Source organism: Globicephala melas, chromosome 5 (genome assembly GCF_963455315.2).
Source record: "Globicephala melas chromosome 5, mGloMel1.2, whole genome shotgun sequence".
Classification (NCBI taxonomy): Eukaryota; Metazoa; Chordata; class Mammalia; order Artiodactyla; family Delphinidae; genus Globicephala; species Globicephala melas.
The window spans coordinates 135,355,737-135,378,047 of record NC_083318.1 but is presented as its reverse complement, the minus strand read 5'-3'; the positions used below and the strand labels follow the sequence as shown (position 1 = coordinate 135,378,047).

Genomic DNA, 22,311 nt, shown 5'->3' with positions numbered 1-22,311 from the left:
GAATTTAGCTTATATAGAGACTTTTAGAAACAAAAAGACCAAGTTCCCCAGATTTTGGAGAGTACGTATTCTCCTAAAAGAATGTTTGTAAATATAATCCTACTAGAGGTCTTACATATCAGTTTTCATATTGACAAAGTTTGGGGTCTATTTCTCCAGTTTAAAATTTGAATTAATTTAAGGTCTTGCAAAAATCTCATTTAAATCATACTTTTAATTACTTTTCACAGGGCGGGTTCGGGTGTGTGAGATCTCAGAAATTCATCTCACTTATATTATACACCCACACCTCATGGGTACGGGGTGCTACAGATTAGACATCTGGAATGCCGTGGAGTTAACGGTGGTCTGCACCTGGGGACTTGTCACGTATGATTGCACACCTGTTCTCTGTTTCCTCTGCTTCTGCTTTGTCCCAACATGTCCAGACTAAGAGCATGTAGTTCTCCCTTTCCTGATCCTCAACTGAGTACCTCATCCAGGTGTACTGCTTTGCACAATCATATTTATTCAGTATAACTATACCGCACATAATTCAATGAGAACCAATAGATAAACAATTATACTGAAATCTTGATAGTTTGAAGAGCAAATCATTGTTCTTTAAAATGCTTAACTTTTAAAAACATCTACTTTTAATTTTTACTTCACTTGAGGACACCTGCAAGGCCCATGAAGTCAAGCCTGAGGATTACAATAAAAGTTTATTGATTTGTAAAAAAAAAAAAATTTGTTTATTCAACTTAAGCCACATTTATTTTTGTTAAATATGTTCCTAGTTAATTTTAAAAGTCACCATCTATTCTTATGATTCAGAGGAAAATGCATTCGATCATAATTATCACTTTATTGGTGTTTATACAGAGTGAAATTATTTCTAATAATGCATATATATTTTAAATGATCCAGATTATTCTGACACATCTTATTATTGGTTTTTTGCTTTTTCCCCCTTGAACTTATTATTGTTTTATAAATATTTTACAGTCCTCGTATTTTAATACATGCAATCTTTATCAGTTAATTGTGCATTTTAATTCCAGAGTGCACAATGTTACAATGAGATATTCCAGAACAGTAGCAGAAGTAGCAAGAACTAAATTCAAGTTATGTCTTCATAAAATAAAATTTAAGAGTTGTCAGCTACAATTTATAATTATAGCTTTGAATACAGAGGGATCAATTCCATACCAAAAGGATAAAACTTACAAAAACTGCTTAGGCAAAACATTGATTTGTATTAGCAAGCTTCTGTGTAAACACTGTCAGAAGGTTGATGTGCGCTATGTATCAGTGACTAGCAAATTAACAACACTGGTAGTTGAAACTTGGATCTGATTTCCAGTTGTGTCAGTTACATACAAAGCTCATAACAACATTGTCAGAAGGTTGATGTGCGCTATGTATCAGTGACTAGCAAATTAACAATACTGGTAGTTGAAACTTGGATCTGATTTTCAGTTGTGTCAGTTACATACAAAGCTCATAACATTTTTTAATGAACATCACTATATTCTCCTTCAGGTACTGCACAATTCTGCTCCACAGTCAGGAGTCTGAATGTGTTTGAACTTGACGACTACTCTAAGTCCAGACAGTTTGCAAAGTTTCTTGAAGTATTCCCTGCCCTTATTCCTATGGATATTTTTATTGTGTTATTTTACTATATTCTGTGCACAGTACGGTCAGTGGGATTCCACAGATGAAATTTCTTGAGCTGTATCTTCCTCTAAAACTCGCTTAATCCATCCAAATCACTTTCAAAACTGAAAGTCCATTTTCTTGCTTTTTAAAGTATGAGTTACATACACATCAGCATTTTTACAGAGTATAAGCTACTTTCCCAGTTACAAGTTATTGAAAAATACAGATAAAGTTATGCAAGGTTTAGTTTGCTTTTGCATTTTATTGTTTTTGGTGGGAATATAACTCCCTAGTGTTTATAAAATAGCAATGTCAACAATGTATCATGTATAAATATATGTTAAAATAATAAGATAAACTGAACATCTATGTATCAATCACTCCGCTATGAAATAAAACTTTATCTTCAGAGCCATCTGTGTATTCCTCTCTTCCCTACCTACACGAGGGATATTTTGCATTTATTTTCTTGCTAGACATATTTTGTTCATCAATTACTACTTAGGTTTTAGCAGCAGAATTTATAATCTGAACATATGATGCAGATATATATCCTTTTAAATTTGCTGCTATAATATTATAATTTATTTTGAATATACTAGGCACAGAATGATATGAATTACCTGATGCTTGAGATGTGGTAATTGAAAACACATGCTGATTTTCACTTTGGGGCATTTGTTAGCTTAATCTGTATAGGAAGCAATAACATATCTGTGTATGTTCATTATAACTATTAAGTTTCCATGCCCTAACCTTTTTTTATTTTGGTGTGGGAGAATATAACAAAGAGAGATAAACTTAATTTTCTGAATTCAGACAGCTCAGAGGTAAATCACGACTATAGAAGTCACTGTTGTATCAGGGGAAGGTTATTTCCCATGTAATATCTGTGCTGTACTTTCTCCTTCTCAAATCGGGAGAAATAATTAGATTTATGCAGCTGTTGTAAGAAGTAACTGAGGTGGACAAAGGAAAACATGTAGCAGAGTGACCTGAACTCTTACTATGAGTTCAAGCAATGGTAACTGTCCCTCTTTTTTATGACTGACATTATGTCTTCTTTGAAACATCAGTGGGAAAAAAATGGTGAAATGGCATCTAACCAAAATGTGATTACTGTCCTCCTGTTTTCCTCAAATCTACTCTGTGAGATATACTACTAGTACATTTCAGTTTTCTATGAGATTGAATTCTACGAATGCGTGAGCCTGCTAAAAGAGAAACCTGATTTTCTAGCAGAGCCGTTCTCAAAGTTGATCCTTTCAGAGGGTCTGCAAAGTCAAAACTATGTTCATAATAATGCTAAGATGTCATTTGCATTTCTCTCTCTCATTCTCACAAATTAGATGCTTCCAAATGTGCAGTGTAGTTCTCAACAGGCTACTTGACATATGATGTTATGAGTGATATCACAACAGTTCAATGCAGGAGCAAATATAGGAATCCAGCATCTTTTATTCAGCCAGATATTTTAAAAATTTGCAAAATGTACAACAGTGAGTCTCCTCATTTAATATAACTTTACAAATAATGTGGTATTTATGCCTACATGTAATGGGTTATTTAAAACAAATAAATACATATTTTAATTTTCTCTGTTTTAATTTCGTATATGGTAAATACAAATGGATAGAAATAACCCACACAAACAAAAGCTCTTGGAGTTGTCAATAATTTTGAGTCCCCAAAAGTCTGACAACCATGTAGGTCTCAATTACCATTCTCTCCTCACTGATGCTTTCTATTGCAGTTTATTACAAAAGCTCCTGACTTCAGTAAAAGCTTTATCACTCTAGTCACGGTCAAGATTAGGACTATGTGCTGTTTTGTCTTTTTTCATCCCCTGTGAAGACAGACACAGGTACTTTGTCTTTTCCAGGTCGACTGTTAATCTAACAAAGTATAGTAGCACAAAAAAGTGACCCATAATTTGTTTTTTCTTTGTGAGCTCTTCTTCTCCTTTGTTTTTCTTTCTATACAGAGAGGACATGGCAAGAATTACTTGCAGTCTCATGAGAGAGAAGTATTTCCCAGAGGGTTTTTCAACCAATACTGCACCTTTAAATACATGAGATGGACTGAGAAAAAAATGTACGTAATTCACCTTCCTGTCTCAATCCTTTGAGGATTTCTACTCAAGAACAATAGTGTATCATGATAATATAGTTACATTATGTATTATAAATTAAATATATATTCCATCGTTTATATCAAGAATAACATTTGGTTAATGTGTGATTATTGGATGAATATTTAAGTCAATAACAAAAATATTTTGTCCTGATGTCTGCCTTCCTCTAACTTAAACCGCCATTACTTTAGCATTTAAATTATGATCAATGGCAAATTATAATCCTACAAAACACTGATTTGGTAACCAATCTAAGATAATTCAATGTTTGGTGTTAAAGACCTTTATTAGTTGATATTATATCATTCTTTTCCCTTTCAAGTGATCCTAAACTTACTCATATTTTTAATATAGAAGAAATATTTTTTTTTTTTAGCTAAAGAAAAATATAGGCAAAAATAGATGGTCTATATTGCATCTCTCACCTTGAATAACTCAGCAGGGAGGGATTTTTGTTTCATGAATGTTCCCATTTTTGTACCTCTGTCTTTGGAGTTAAAATCCTTTTCACACACATAGCAATACCAAACCATCACACCTCCATGAGATTTCTATGTTATGTTCAACTAAAATTAGACGGACTTCCTCTGTCATTCCTCTAGCAGATATTCTGGGAGTGATTGTGTTAAGCTCTTTATTAGCCACTATTAATCCAGGAAAGTGGGTACTGTATGAACATTATATATTGGTCAGAGTGATATTATCTAAAACCAGTCCTTTTAAGTCAGAATTCAATTTCCTGAACTTCCAAAGATATGCTGAAAAACTTGGATGCAAAGTTACGTGATTCATTTCACATTTAATGATTAACATAGCAAAGGTTATAACATAATAGAGTATTTGTTTGCTATGTAGTTTATATTAGGTGAAATCATATGTATAATTATATATGTACACATGTATATGTGTGTATACATATATGCATACGCGTGTGTATACACATATATCTGAAAATGGTTATCTCTTGTCAGATTCATTTTTGATTTGAAAACAGGCTTATGAGATAATTTGAAGCGCTAAATGTTGACATTTGTTTTCATCAGAGAAGGCAGGGAACTTGCAAATGAAAATATTGACAGCTTTCATCACTTCGGCGATGGCATCGCAGCCAGCCATTAGAAGGCGTGGTCTCTACCTCACCCAATTATATGACTCACTAAGTGTCATGAATTTAGAAGCCTTACCCTCTGAAAACTCTTCTTCATTTTAACTATTTCACCAATATTATTGTGAGACAGTAATCTGGTCCTGAGAACCTCAGCAATTTTTTTTCTCTAAAGATAATCATACAGGAGGCTCAAGTAGCTCATTAAGCAGGCACGCATGCTCCTCTATCTCCAATGCTCCCCTGCAGCATATAACGGTCTGGACAACAAAATGTGAAAAATCTCAGGCTAAAGGAGTTAAGAGCTGACCTGCTTCCTATTATTCCTTTTCCCCCACTTTGGTGATATTATAGTTCACAAAGCTAATCAGATGATGTAACATGTAAACTTTTTTGCAAGATTTCACTGTAATGTCTACTTGTACCTGGTGTTGGTTGGTGTTAATTAGCCCAACTAATATAGAAATTTATTTGAACCATTTCTATACCATATTTATGTGTGAATAGATTCATAAATATTTATAAAGAATAGAAGAGACAATTTTTATATGGAAAATATCAATATACATATTTTTGCTTTCAAATCATTAGATGTCACATCAAGCCAGTATTTCCCAAAGTAGCTTCAGTTAAATATTGATTCTATAGATATTCATCAAAATAATTTCATGTTATAATAAATTTAGAAAATTCTGTGTCATACAATGAAACACCTGACATCTCTCCTGAAAGTAGTATATTTAGAAGTTCAGCTTAATCCTGCAGTGAATAAAATGTTTTAAGTTCCTTTAATTCATTAGACCTTATAACATATACCCAAACTGTTGTCTACTAAATAAATACTAGGAAATACTTTATTAGATTATATTTGATAACATCATAAAAAAATTGTAGAAGAGACCCAATCCTACTGAATCTTTTAATGTGTATTTTGAAATCATATAGGTAGTAAAATTAGTTGACAATAAGAATGATTTAGCCTTTAATTTACTAGATTGAAAACATCTTTAGAGTAGATACTAGTTCTTATCTTTATATTTCCAGTGCTTTCAAAGTGTTCTACATACAGTAGACTCATTAAAGTATTTGTCAGTAAATGAGTGAGATACTTCTCTTTGAAAACACTGTATTTTTACACTCCTGCTAACTTGAATCACGGCTAGAAAAGAACTGAAAGGTGAACTCAGAAACAGAGGACACTATTTCATGCTTAAATATCCATGTGATTAATAAGATAATATACACGAAATTCAGTAAAGTTGATTTAGCTCACAAAGTCCTGGATAAGACAGATTCTGATGTATACATTTAAAAATAATTTTTCAGTTAAACAAAATTTTATAGATCTTACACTTGCATGTAAGTCATATGACATTACGAGAGGTATTATCATTTTAAACTCTCTTTCCATTACTATTCATCTAAAAATGCTTGAAGTTCTTAAATGGGTTCTCCCTGAGATAGATTTCTCTTGGCCTTGGTAAGAACACAAGCATACAAATAGAAAGCACTGCTAGAATGGAAATAAAAATGGACCACAGAAAAATGTTGTTCATATTAGTTATTATCCTATCTTTTAAAAACAGAGGTAGAAAATGGCTTTGGAAACTTTATTATTTTAATTATTTTTTATGAAATAATTGTACACACAGTTGGGGTTCAGTGATTCCTCAAGCTGGTCTATTATGTCTGGCCACCATTATTATTACATGCAATCGTTTCTAATTGTAATGCCTTGCCGATAACTGTGGCATTATAAAAAGTAATTTATAGATTCCTATGAATCTAAGTATATTATTATCTCAAATGTATTATTTTAAATATTTTTATTTCAAAAAACAAAATGCTCTGATGATAACTCTACATGAAATAAAATATTTAAAAACTTTCCCCCAAAACATTTCTTGTATAAGTTTTAAAATTACCTGCAAAATGTACTAAATAGCTATGATTTCTCAAGCACATATTCTGTGTCAAACAAAGTCATGAAGAGTAAGCACATCACTGATTGATGGAGAATAATTATTGAGAACATACATCTTCAAAGACTAACAGAAGAAAAATTTAAATAAATAAAAATGATTTCATATAATGAATCTCAGTGTGATTTTAATTAATCTGCAGGTCTCCTATACTTTTAAGGGTAGTCTGAAGAATATTATATTATTATTACATATCAATGAGTATTATAAACTAATAATGTTAATGACTGTTATCAAGGTCAAATTATAAGGAAGAGTTGTTTCACATATTTTAAGGAGATATACATATCACAGATTTGCAAGGTGAGTCCCAAACTGTATTTCAAGCATTGTTTTAGAAAAGTCTGGCTCAGAGAGGTAAAATGACTCATTCAAATTTTCCCAGCAATTAGCCAGCAAAGCTAGATCTGTGGTACCCAGAGAAATATTTGTTTAATCTCAAGAAGGAAGAGAGTATAAAGAAATGTCTAACCCATATGTTAATCATGTCATATCTGTTTCAGTAATGATCGCATTTGTACGTTCAAATGTGAAATATCCGAAAGGAATAAAATGAGAAGGTACAGTTACACTAGAACCTCTTAAGTAAACTGGAGTTTAAAGGAGCCTTTACAAAAGATTTGAGGAGCAAGAAATACCAAGGACAAAAAAGAAAAAATAAAGTGTTATGCTCATCTTTTACTAATTTTAATGGATCTAAATATTCTAAGATACTTGGACAGTATCTAGCACATTATAAGGGCTCAATAAATGTGTTCTGGTTACTGATATTGTTATTATTCTGCTTCAATAATTTTAGGAAGCTATAACTGGGGAAGAGAAAGTTTTTCTAGGATGGATCCTGAAGGCAGTTATTTTGGCCATTGCGTACCAGGAGTGTAATGACTTATCGATAATTTTCTCCTAAGAATTTAACTACAGCAAACACATTCCTCTTGGTCTTTGTGACTAATTAAGAAAAACAAAGACAATAATAAATGACTGTGGATGGCATTTATTGAGTGCAGACTATATTTAAGGAGTTGATAAAACAACCCTATTGAGAATTAACAACTACCCTTATTTTTGAGATGAGGAATTTGTGACATAGAAAAGCCCTAGGTTACATAATGGTGCAGACTGGATTTGAATCCATGTCCTTCAAGTTTATAAACTATTTTCTAAAATAATTTATTATAGTCCCTTCATAAGGCAATAGTTTTTATAATTCTTCTTTTTCTAATCTAAATCACGGTTTATTACATAAATTATGTTTAAGCTTGCTTTCATTTATTTGACTAATTTTAATTTTATACTCTTAAAAGCATTTCCATATATTGTAATATAACTTCCTGATTATATACCAAAAATAAATCAAGCTGATGAGGAGTTATAACTATGTTTAATGGTAGCAGTGTACAGAAGAATACTGATTTATGATCAAATAAAAATACTGAGTCAAAATAAAAATGAATAAGGCAATTACTAGAACTGATAGTCAATACATCTAAAAGTTAAGCAAAATAATCACAATAATATAAAAAATAATGGAATTTACTACCTTCTTCTCTCCATAATATGTTAGCTACTGCAGCATGTTTAAAAGAAAAAGGAGAAAAAGAAAAATGAGTAAAGAGTGATTCAATTACATAGTAATATAAATAACTATTAAAGAGGTCACAATCTCTAAGGCAGAACATGCACATAAAAATAGTGAGGATGAACTCAACAATCTATATTAATAAAACAGTAAAATGCTGGGAGTATAATAATGTTCTATTCATGTCTTGAAATAGCCAATTCTTCTTCGGAATAAAGATTTTTGTTGATAGACAAAAAAAATTTTATGTATCACTGAAAATAATGGTATATTTAAGTTAATTTTAATAAAATATATCTTTAGAACACACATTAGTAAAGACTATTTATTTGACAGCTTAGTTAAAAGTTACTAATTGAAACAGTTATAATTTTAGAATTCTCATTAATTATAAGTAATGCTTCAACATAATATGTAATATTCCTGAGCAAGATGAGTTCTTGTAAATACAGGATTTTGAACGCAGAAATAGCCTATTTTTAAGTAGTATATGCTTTCACTTTTTAAGCCAGCATAATAAAATATATCTAACTATATATTGTTTATTTCAATGCACCAATAATGCTTCATATTAAATTATTCCTGGACAACAGGTTATTAAATACTGTATAGGGACTAAATCAACATAGAGTTAAAATATTAAGACAGAAATAAAGAAAAATACCAATTAAAAATATTCTCAACAAAATGCCTGATTCCTTTACTAATCCAAATTTATCTAATTCTATATAATTTCTCTTTTTTTGAAGTATAGTTGATTTACAATTCTATTAGCTTCAGGTGTACTTATATACTTTCAAAGCAGAATAATACTGGCAAAAAGAAAATGTAACTAAAGGAACAGCTCATCCACATCTAATTACTTCCTGCATATGTTAACCATATTAAACATAATCACTTTTTAAAAACTAAACCCTGATCGTCAGTGTAGCAGAGCCAAGACTGGAATCTAGCACTCCTAGCTGGAGGGTGGAGGTCCAAGTCGTGCAGTTTTCAGCACCTACCATAGTATAAAAAATCCTTTTTTGTAGAGTAAGCATTTTTTTGAGATTCTTGGCATTTTTAATTCTTTAGCAATACTCATTCAAATGTGCATTCATGGTACTTGCATCCCTTGAGCACATTTTGTGCTGCTGCTCTTGTTGCCTATGGTGTGCTTGCAATGAATATGTAAAAGGACAGATCCTAGTCACAAGGAGAGAACACGGACCTGAGAAAGGAGAGAACCATGCTAAAAATGATTATAAGCATATGTAATAAGTGCAATTAGAGAAACAAATATCAGGTTCGGTGGCAAGCGACAGGACGGGATAGTCACCTTCAAGGGGCAGAAGCTGGGCAGTGGAGGGACCACTTCATTGGGCTGCTGATGCGCAAGCAAGATGATGCCACCCAAGCTTACGAGGGGATGCCGGGCGCAGGAGGCATGAGATGTTCAAGGTATATCAATGGGACACGTTACAACGTGTTCAGTGAAATTTAAGTAATTGGCTATATTTGGAGGGCAAAACTGATAGAAGATACAGCTGGAGAATTTGACCCTGACAAGGTCAAGAAAGTCTTTTACATTACATGGTACACAGGAGATTAAATTTTCTTCTATAGGCTCATGAAAGATGGAGCCATGATTAGACTAATTTTATTTTTCCGGCTTATAAACAAAGGTAAGTAGACCTATGTTTACTCATATCTCCACCGATGGAATATGGTGTGCCAATTGTGTGCCAGGCATTGTATTCAGCGCTACCATACACAGAATAAAACAGACCCAGGCTCTGTGCTAATCGAGTTTATACACTAGTTGAGGAGGAAAAAAAAAAAAAACTGGATTCAAATCATGTAATTTCAAAATTACAAATTTAATATGTTATGAAAGAAAGGAACACAGTAATGTGAATGCTTTTAATGAGTGGATTAGGCATGATCAGTGAAACTGGGGGAAACGTCTTTAATGGTGATGGTGAAGGTGAAGTCTGAAACATGAAGAAGAGGAACCCAGGCAGGGTTGTAGGAATCGGACTCCCAGACATAGGAAAAGCATGTACAAACCCTAGCGGGTATGTCAAAGCACTGCTATTTTATTATTATTATTATTTCGTCCTGCCACTTGTGGGATCTTAGTTCCCTGACCAGGGATTGAACTCGGCCCCTCAGCATTGAGAGCACAGAGTCCTAACCACCGGGCCGCCAGGGAATTTGCAAACACTGCTATTTTAAAGGACTAATGACAGATATTTTTAAAAGATGCAATCATTTATGAGAAAGTACCAAAAATACATGGTTTGTAATATTAATACCAGATAAAGTAAAATTCAAAGCACTATATAATGAATTTAAAATTATATAAACTAAAAACATAGTATTAAAATATGAAGCAAAATTATTAGGACTAGATACGAAATTTATAAACCAACCATCATATTCTGCTTCTTTCACTCATCACCTTCGGTATTTGAAAAATGAAGGGAAAACCCACAAAGTTCAATAATACAGTTATGATGACTAAATTAGTGTTTTCATAATGAATGTTCTGTAACAAAAACAGGAAGTGTTTTCAAGTTTTCTTGAAAGATAATCAAGAGTAGTCACAAAGTAACTGGAAAATAGAAAGTCTTTCTGTATTCTGTAAGTATATTCCAATAATCATAAATTGTTAAGACATTTTCTGACAATAAAGCAAATATGAAAATGTATTACAAGTATTTAAACCCACTAAATCCTTCAACAAATTAAATATTTAAAAAATAAAATAATAATTCATATAAAACAACAAAAATGCAAAAATAAAATTCAATATGTGGACCCAAAGACTTTTGGCCAAAAGATAATGCATAGGCTTAATTAATTCATCGCTGAACAAAATATATGAGGGGGAGAGAGAGAGAGAGGAAAAAAGTAGAAAGAGGAGGAGATGGGGAGTCAGGAAAGAGGGAAGAAAGAAGAAATGTTTGTAGCTATGATAATTTTAAATTAATGTAGAATCTTTTGGTAATAAATTTGATAATCTATATCATAAAAATTCCAAGGAACTATAAATATCCAAACTGAATGTAAAGAAGAAATTTGAATAAAAATAACCATGGTGCTAATTAAACCACTTTCAAAAACAGTTTCCTCCCAAGATGCTCTTAGAGTCTAAGGCTTATATAAAAAGTATTTACTTTCAAGAATTATACAATTCCAGTTGTATTCAGTGTTGTTAGAATATAGATCAAGATGGAAACGTTCCCATTCAGTTTGTAAAGTCAGCAAAAGGGATGCCAATAAGTGATAATAATAGCAAAGCAAAGAGAATTACAGGATACTTTCACTAATGACAAAAATGACAAATAAAATGCAAGTGAAATTCACCAGGATATTAAAAGTTTGATCATAGACAGGAATCCTCTTGGAATGAAAAAAGGATTTGGTAGAAATTTAGTTAAGAAATCAATTCATCTGATATAATATATTAGAATATCAAATGAGAATGACAAATATAATTTAAATTTAAAAACATAATCTGATGAAATGTATCACATATTACTAAGTGTAATATACTCTTAGTAACCTGGCAAACTAAGAGTAGAGGCATATTTTATATTAATATAAATGTGTTTGTTAAATGTTAAAAATTAACTAGAAATTTATTTTGACAAACCACTTTATTAAGCCCAGAAACAAATATAAATTATATAAGCACTGTAAACTTGTAAATAAAATAATCAAAATTTGAAGCTAAAATGAGTCACAAAGGTTAAATTAAAATGACACATAAAAATCACAAGAGAATTCAGTTAGGCGACAAGACATAAGATAAATACCCCAAATTCTATATTCTTATGTAAGAATTAGAAGATACAATAGAAGATTTCATTTACAATAGCCTCAAAGTATATCAATGATTTACTAAAATATAAAAAATACAGGAAATCAAGTGTAACATTCACTAAAAATACACTAGATGGGACACTATATCCCTAGATCAAGAGAATAAATCTTATAAAGATAAAATTTATTCTGAAAATACTTAATTTAAAAATGTCATGCATTGTTATTGTCTGTTTAGAATATGTTTTATATATTTATTGTACAAAGTCAGAATGTGCATTACATTAAAAAAATACTTTGAATTCAATTACACAGGTAAAATAACCAAGTCTATTTTCCTTATATGACTTTTCATTATTTTTTTAAATTTTTACATAAATGTGTACATGAAAGGGGGAGCTTCTGACACAATATATAAATATGTGACAGATAAAAATTCATTTATCATAACCTGGCTAGTCTAATCTTAATCACTGTGCACTATTCCATCATATGGATTTCTACTTTTTAAAAATACAATTGTTCATTGTTTGTCAACTTAAACCTAGTACCTAAATCAAAGACTAGTATAAGTGATAGGGACTCAATAAATATTTTTGGTTGATCAGTCATATAGATGTATGCATGTATACGTACGTGTACATGTGTGTGTGCACTGCAATGACCCTCTTTCTAGCTACTTTTTTCCATTAGCATACAGTGCTACAAGACGTCTGGCTATGTTTAAAGCCATTGACACCTGTTGCCAGGTGGATTTCCAAAAGGTTGCTGTCAGCACCATCAGCTGTCCAGGAAAGTATTCATCCCACCACACTCAAGGTGGACTATTAATGTGTATGTGTGTATGAGCATGCATGTGTGTGCGGGCTTACCAAGTGTGAATAAATATTATCTCTTACATATATTAGTTTGCTTTTAAATTATATTGACTCTGCTTGCACATATATAAATAAAACTTTCCTCTATTTATATACTTAATCGCTTATCTATTGGGATGTAACTTTGATAATTTTTACACTTTTAATAGCTGCTTATAGATTAGAATAACTCTATTTTGTCACATTAATTTATTCTTCATAAAATATAAACAGCAACCTATAATAAATGCAGGCTTGATGATGCCACTCATTTGCTTAAAAACATAATGCATGTATCTGTGTTTGTGTGTGTGTGTGTGTGTGTGTGTATGTGTAAGCTCAAAATCTTTAGCATAGCACATATGGTCTTCCATGATATGCCTGTGTCATCCTAAAGTCACATTCCAAACATCAAGTTATTTTGAATCTCTTCATTGTTACACATGTATTACATTTCCATGAATAGCCTCACCAAAATTCTTCACCTAACTTGACCATAATTGTCCTTTAAGATCCAACTTAGCTTTTATCTATAGTCAGCCTGTCTAGAGCCAGGAGTTGGGTTAAATGACTCTTTTTCTCTACATATGAGATCCTATGAAACATCTGTGGCCTTCCATAATGTACCATACCTACATTATCTGTCCTGAAATCTTTCATTTATAATTAGATAATGAAAACCTCAAAGTTATAGACCTCCAGTATTCAATACTTATCCACAACTTAACTGAAATGTAAATTTCTTTTTGAAGATAACATATATCTTATAATGAAAATGTCGTTCAATGGAACAGATGTGTACACATCCAGAACTTTTATTAATGCTCTTTTCATAAATTGCTTTATTTTGTAAATTAGGGACTTGCAATTATATTCAAATGATGGATGCCATATTAAGTATGCTGTCTCTATGAGAAAACACATGTGGAGGGTGAATATTACATAAGCAAAAGCAATTACATAGTTAACTACAGAGCAGCATCCTATAACACTGAACAGCTATTTTCCTTGGCTACTCATGTGTAAATTGCTTGGCCTTTCAACTAAATAAGTTTTTTGCTCATCCTTGTCTTTGTCTGAAAGTGTAAGGTTGGAACCAGTGCAAAACATTTTTTGATAAGCTACATTTATGTAAGTGTAACATTTTAGCTAGATGTCTTATTGACTGTTTCTCCATTTGAACTTAAAAAATTGACTTAACTTCAGAAGGCAAATGAAAAAGGGCAATGGCAAAAGAAAATATAGATAAAAATTTAATGTATCTGAAAAAATGTGTGGTTTGTGTCATGGTAGTTGAAATTTCTTTGAATGTACATATGGAGAAGGAAATGAGACATTAAAACATACTATTTTGGGGATGGAAACTATATAAGATATGCCAGATACACTGCCTGCCATATGCCAAATTCAAAGCCACTTTTAAGTGAAACTGTCACTCTTTTAGCACTGACTGAAGACGATTCTCCCAGGACTACAGATTCCCAACCTAGTGTCTAGAATTATCTGATTAGGCTATAGTGCCAAGCTTACATTAAAGCATACAACCTGAAACTAGAGACGACTCCATGGTTTTAAATTCTATGAAGTGATGACACAGGATAATAATATTCTTTTGGGGGTGTAATTTGAATCAAGAAATCATGTTAGAAAGCCAAGAGTACAGAGAACTGGAATTGTAAGAATGCATAGCAAAAGGCACCATGACATAGAATTAGGGCTGTGATAATTTGTGATCATGCAGATCAGGATTCAATTAGATGTGAACAGGAGGAAGACCTATGCAACACATGGGAGAAGCAAGTCTCAGCTGTTGTCTATGTAAAGTTGGTTTCTAGGTTCTGAATGCAGATACATCTCTGACTGCTTCACATTGCCTGTTCAACATTCACATCCATTTTTAAATAACCTATACTTAACCAAAGAGAGAGAGCCTACTCCTGGTGACAAAGTGAGTCAGACTGAAACCAAGACAATGTAAGAATTATTCCCATGTCAAGAGGTAGAACTGTCATTATACACAGGTGATGTGATAATATATATATAGAAAAACCTAAAGACTCCACACAAAATACTAGAACTGATAAATGAATTCAACAAGGTAGCAGGATACAAGACTAACATACAGAAATCGGTTTCATTTCTTTACACTAACAATGAAATATCAGAAAGAGAATGTAAACAAACAATCCCTTTTACAATCCCATCAAAATAAAATAAAATAAAATAATTAGGAATGAACCTCACCAAGGAGGTGAAAGACTTATATGCTGAGAACTATAAAAACAGATAAAGGGAATTGAAGATGATTTAAAGAAATGGAAAGATATCCAGTGCTCTTAGCGGAAGAATTAATATTGTTAAAATGGCTATATTACCCAAAGCAATCTACAGATTTAATGCAATACCTATTTAAAAAAACCTATGACATATTTCACAGGACTAGAGCAAATACTCCTAAAATGTATATGCAACACTAAAAGACCCAGAATTGCCAAAGCAATCGTGAGCAAAAAGAACAAAACTGGAGGCATAACCCTCCTAGACTTCAGACAATACTACAAAGCTACAGTAATCAAAACAGCATGGTACTGGCACAAAAACATACAGATGAATGGAAGAGAATAAAGAGCCCAGAAGTAAACTTATACACCTATGGACGATTAATCTTCGACAAAGGAGGCAAAAATCTACAATGGAGAAAAGACAGTGTCTTCAGCAAGTGGTGATGGGAAAGGTGGACAGCCAAATGTAAATCACTGAGGTTAGAACACACCTTCACACCATACATGAAAATAAACTCAAAATGGCTTCGAGATAAATATAAGACAAGACATCATAAAACTCCTAACAGAAAATATAGGCAAATCATTCCCCAACATAAATCATAACAATGTTTTCTTAGGTCCATCCCGCAAAGCAATAGAAATAAAAGCAAAAATAAACAAATGGACCTAATCAAACTTATAAGCTTTGCACAGCAAAGGAAACCACAAAACAAAAAGACAACCTATGGACTGGGAGAAAATATTTGCAAATGATGCAACCATCAAGGGCTTAATGTGCAAACTATACAAACAGCTCCTACAACTCAATAACAAAAAAACAAACAAGCCAATCAAAAAATGGACAGAAGACCTAAATAGATATGTCTTCAAAGAAGACATATAGATGGCCAATAGGCACATTGAAAGATATTCATCAACACTAAGTATTAGAGAAATGCAAATCAAAGCAACAATGAGGTACCACCTCACACCAGTCAGAATAGCTATCTTTTAAAAATCTACAAATAATAAATGCTGGAGAGGGTCTGGAGAAAAAGGAACCCTCTTACACTGTTGGTGGGTTTGTAAATTGTTGAAGCCACTATGGAAAACAGTATGGAGGTTCCTCAAAAAACTAAAAATAGAGTTGCCATATGATACAGCCATCCCACTACTGTGCATATACCCAGACAAAACTATAATTTGAAAAGATACATGCATCCCTATGTTCATAACAGCACTATTTACAATAGCCAAGACATGGAAACAATTATATATATATATAACTGAGTCACTTTGCTGTACAGAAGACATTCAACACAAGATTGTAAATCAACTATACTTCAATACTTTTTTTAAAAGAATTATTCCCATGTCAAAGAGTTAAGCTATTGCATGAAACAAATGAAAATGGTACCCATCTTTCCTTCCAATGCCAAACCAAGTAAGCATATTGTCTGCAGTGGTTATAACATGATGAGTAAGAAATTATCTCGAACTCAGCGGCTTAAAACAACAAAAAGCATTTATGTCTTTATGGAGGTTTTTTGGCCAGAGGGGGTGCTCTGGCTTGGGCTTTCTCATGAGGCTTCTGTCATCTGCAGGCTTGACTTGGGCTGGAAGATCCACTTCCATGCAGGTTCACTTGAATGGCTGGGAATTTGGTGCCAGCTGTTGGCAGGAGGTTTCAGTTTACTTCTGGCACTCACCCCAAGGCTGCTTAAGTGTCCCCCTATGCTGGCAGTTGGCTTTCTCCATAATAAGTGATCCAAGAGAGCAAGGCAGAGCCATAATGCCCTTCATGAACTGTCTTCAAAAGCCATACACCTTCCCCTGTACCCTACTTTATTTATGATAGAGAGAGACCTGATCTGTTTCAATGTGGGAAGAGACTACAAGGGTGAGTAAAACAGAAGAGGAGGAACATTAGGACTATGCTGGACACCACTCAGTGTTAGTGTAACAGACTGCTTACTAAGCAAACATCAAGAAAACCTAACTTCCTCTTAGCCAGATTGCCAAGACCTAAGCTTCTCTTCATATAGAAATTCTAAGCCTACTACTGTCAGGAAGCGACTCGATTTTGAGAATTCTTCACACAAATGACTGGCTGTGGTTTTTACATGATAAACAATAAACAGTGACATTATTAAACAACTGTGGGTAATTAGTTGCAGATATGTAAGAGAACAACTTTGCCTTCTAATTCACTTATACACCCTGCTATTTTAGGTAGATGGCAAGCAAAGTTACTTCCTCATTTGCTTTGACTTCCTCATCTAGAAAATACACCACATGGTGAATTAGAGAATTTGAAAAATAAAATGATTATCACACATTTTAAGTAGTACATGGCACATAATGTTTTATATATATAAAGTACTTAGTTCTCCTAAGTAGAACTCAAGATCATCATACCTATAGAAATTAAATTAATAGAGAGGTAGCAAAAAAAAAAAAAGTTGCATAAAAGTATATTCTAACCTATTATTAGGGCTACCAGAGGATTCTCTTTATTATCATTTGAGAGAACAAAATTATTAGAAAAATAGAAGACTACTTGGATGTTAATTAGCATATGTGCAAAGAAATAATTAAAGATGGTAGACTTTAAAGCTGTAGCAATGAATATCAGTTTTTATAAAAGGGTATTATTTCTAGCAATTTTTATCCCTCTCGTATTCTGAACTCCCCACTATTTAATATGTATTCAAATATACATATTTAATATATTTATATTACATACAATGTTAACATATGGATCTAATTATATTTAAACATGGTATAAAATAAAAGATATACATTCTCTGAAGGAAACTGGCTACATTAAAAAGTTATTTATCATTCAGATAAGTGAAGATTTTTAGATAAATATTTTGAGAGGGAAATTACACATTATAATCCACAAATGCATTAAATATCATGATATTTAAGGCATTCTGGTTAAATATATAGTTTATAATTCAGTTACATTTGCTTATCTCTAAAGACATTACAAAACAGATATAAAACAGGGCAATGAAAGTCAGCAGACACCTTAACAACATAATCACTGAAGTAGGCCATAACCTTAGCATTGGAAATTTCATCACAAGATTAGTCGTCACAAGATTTTAAAATATATTGGACTTTACGTTGCCTGAGAAAGTGTTCATGTAGAAGATGACATAATGTCTCATAAAACAAGCTGATTGTAAGTTAACAGAGGTTAACTTCTTCTTGGAACAGATTTCTAAAGAAATTGCATGACACAGAACAGAAAATCAGGCAGTATGAAGATTTTATGAGCATTCAATGAGCTAAAAATGTTCAGTTGCTTAGAACAGTGCCTGGCACGTGCACACACACACAAACACAGTAGTGTATGTATACACACAACACATATGTTTATATACATAAGTGCACATGTACTTTTTTGAAAATGAATATGTATTTTTGCTAAACATACATATAAACATAACTTCAAAGATAAGAACTTTATATTATGACTCAAAAACGAAGCAACTTGCAGCAGTAATATGGCTTATATATCTTGTCTTGTCTGTTGGATTAAAAGGATGGCTAACCCTAGAACTGAAATTTTCTTCTCCAAAGTACCTTAAATATGTCTTTGTTCTCATACAATTTTATGATAGAGAACCCAGATATGTGTTATATAGTAAGAATTTTGAGGGAAGAATGTTAATTGGAGAATTACAAACTAATAATGACATTCATAAAGGAATTTCAGCTTAGTCATGGAAGAACTTGTGATCTTAAATTACAAAATATCCTGATGGTCCCAAGATGCGTTAGCTGTACACAGCACATCCAACTTGTTCATTGAGCCATTTGTTGAATAGGATTAGGCCAATTCAACGTTAGCCTGATGTCTCTCTTACTATTTTTTCTGGGATAATTTTTCTTCTATCTGACATAATTCTGAAAGTAGTATTTACTCAAAAGACGTTAGTCTCTTTGTTTTGCTCACATTAGTGGAGAGCAAATGGCAGGTCCTGCTTAAAATGACATCATAAGCTGTTAGGTTCTCAACTTTTCAGGGCATTGTCACTTACTACTCTGTTTTCCTAAAATTCTTGATGTATCCTAGTTATTAGGATTTTTTAAAATATTTTTTTGATGTGGACCATTTTTTAAAGTCTTTGTTGCATTTGTTACAATACCGCTTCTGTTTTATGTTTGGTTTTTTGGCTGTGAGGCCTGTGGGATCTTAGCTCCCCAACCAGGGATCAAACCCTCACCACCTGCACTGGAAGATGAAGTCTTAACCACTGGACCACCAGGGAGGTCCCTAGTTATTATAATTTACCTACATGTTTTAAAAACATATTATTTAGATGAAGTCAGACTCATGGTGTTTTAATTTGCAAATGATATGACCAATTAGGGATTAATATACAACATATAAAAATAGTTCATACAACTCAACATCAAAACAAACAAACAAAAAACAAAAAGCAACCACATTAAAAAATGGGCAGAAGAATTGAATAGATAATTTTCCAAAGAAGACATGCAGGTGGCCAACAGGCACATGAAAAGATGCTCAACGTCTCTAGTCATTAGGGAAATGCAAATCAAAACCACAATCAGATATTAACTCACACTTGTCAGAAAGGCTATCATGAAAAGGAACAAAAATAACAAATGTTGGCGAGGGTGTGGAGAAAAGGGAACCCTTGTGCACTGTTGGTGGGAATGTAAATTGGTGCAGCCACTCTGGAAAACTGTACAGAGATTTCTCAAAACACTAAGAATAGAACTACAAAACAACCCAGCAATTCCACTCCCAGGTATATATCCAAAAAAAACCAAAAAGGAATTCGAAAAGATACATGCACCCCAATGTGCACAGCACCATTATTTACAGTTGCCAAGATATGGAAGCAACCTAAGTGTCCATCAACAGCTGACTGGATGTGGTGTACATATATAATGGAATAGTACTCAGCCATAAAGAGAATGAAATTTTGCCATTTTAAGCAACACTGATGGACTTGGAAGGCATTATGCTAAGTGAAATAAGTGAGACAGACAAATACTGCATGATGTCACTTATATGTGGAATCTAAAAAATACAACAAACTAGTGAATATAACCAAAAAGAAGCAGACTCACAGATACAGAGAACAAACTAGTGGTTACCAGTGGGGAGAGGCAACATAGGGGTGGGGAAGTGAGAGGCACAAACCATTGGGTGTAGGATAGGCTCAAGGGTGTACTATACGTCATAGGGGATATAATCAATATTTTGTAATAACTGTAAATGGAAAGTAACCTTAAAAATTTTTAATTTTTTAAATTTGAAAGTAAAAAAAAAAAAGACAATAGTGTATTTAAAAAGGGATGACAATATAGTGAAACCAGAAAAATGTCTGAAGTCATCCACAGTTTTTTGTTTGTTCATTTTTGTTTTTTCTTTGCTTCTTACGTTGTCCCATTAAAACTCCTGGTCATAATGCTACCTGATTTTATTTATTTATTTATTTATTTTGCGGTACGCGGGCCTTTCACTGTTGTGGCCTCTCCTGTTGCGGAGCACAGGCTCCGCAGCCATGGCTCACGGGACCAGTGGCTCCGCGGCATGGGGGATCTTCCCAGACCGGGGCACGAACCTGCGTCCCCTGCATCGGCAGGCGGACTCTCATCCACTGCACCACCAGGGAAGCCCTGCTACCTAATTTTAAATCTCTAATATTTCAGGAGCCTTCTCTGTGAGACACTGTCATCCCTGGTTTTAAATGCCTGAAGATGAGATTGAGAAACAAAATTCTTCCTCATCACGTTAGAAGGGAAAATTAAAACATAAAGAAGTGACGTCAGTGTCTAAAACCAGGTAAAGAAACCACCACTACACATTAAGATTAGAAATCTGGAGTTACTGCCCATATTACTTTAACATGTATTGTCTTCTTAATTTGAAACCTTATTGCTACTCCTGGGAGCTGCTACTTCAAACTGTTACACTGGAGAAACAATGGTGGAAAATCATAAAAGGAATAAACTATCTTTTTAATTGGGGTATAGTTGCTTTACAACCTGTAACTAACACAATACTGTAAATCAACTACGCTTCAATTACAAAAAAATTTAAAAAAGGAATAAACTATTCTGTTCTCCTCTAATTCTTTCCTCTCTCCCCTCCTTTCCCATCCCCACTCCAACACAAAACAGATTCTGTATTAGTAAGAGAGAACAATGCCAGCTGCCCTTCTTCCTTCCATTGTCAGAACTGAAAAAAGATCAGAACAAACAACAGTGAAACTCCAGCAGCTGTAGTGACTGCAACAGAGTAAAAGAGAATGGGGTCAAAGATGCTCAGAGAGAAGTGACAGGAAGAGAAATAAACTAGGCCAAGTAGCAGTAGTGTAGCCAGCTGTGCTGTGGGAAGAGTGAACGCTGGCACTGAAACATGAGAGCATTTTCAGTTGAAGCCGTCTGATACCGCAGGGACTCCACACGTGTAACCTTTAATTATTGCTCACTCTTGAAAATAAGATGCAGTCAGGCATGACTTCCAGAATGTGATATAAAAACGGTTTCCCTATATATATGTATTAGCATACGGTATTTGTTTTTCTCTTTCTGACTTACTTCACTCTGTATGACAGACTCTGGGTCCATCCACCTCACTACAAATAACAGACACAGGAAGGGGGAAGGGTAAGCTGGGACGAAGTGAGAGAGTGGCATGGACATATATACACTACCAAACGTAAAACAGATAGCTAGTGGGAAGCAGCCGCACAGCACAGGGACATCAGCTCAGTGCTTTGTGACCACCTAGAGGGGTGGGATAGGGAGGGTGGGAGGGAGACCCAAGAGGGAGGAGATATGGGAACATATGTATATGTATAGCTGACTCACTTTGTTATAAAGCAGCAACTAGCACACCATTGTAAAGCAATTATACTCCAATGAAGATGTTTAAAAAAA

The 22,311-nt window shown here is 33.3% G+C and overlaps 1 protein-coding gene across 4 annotated transcripts in view; it reads right to left on the bottom strand.

Annotated features, from left to right (window-relative positions):
- The window catches only part of FSTL5 (follistatin like 5), a 670,505-nt gene that overhangs the window by 88,402 nt on the left and 559,792 nt on the right, over positions 1-22,311 (bottom strand). For 2 of the 4 annotated variants that reach the window (XM_030865720.3, XM_030865719.3), the window contains exon 11: positions 8,406-8,432. The exons of the other annotated variants lie outside the window; for them this stretch is intronic. In XM_030865720.3, the coding sequence (XP_030721580.1) occupies positions 8,406-8,432 (27 nt within the window). The remainder of the gene's footprint in view (positions 1-8,405; positions 8,433-22,311) is intronic. 4 annotated transcript variants of the gene reach the window in all.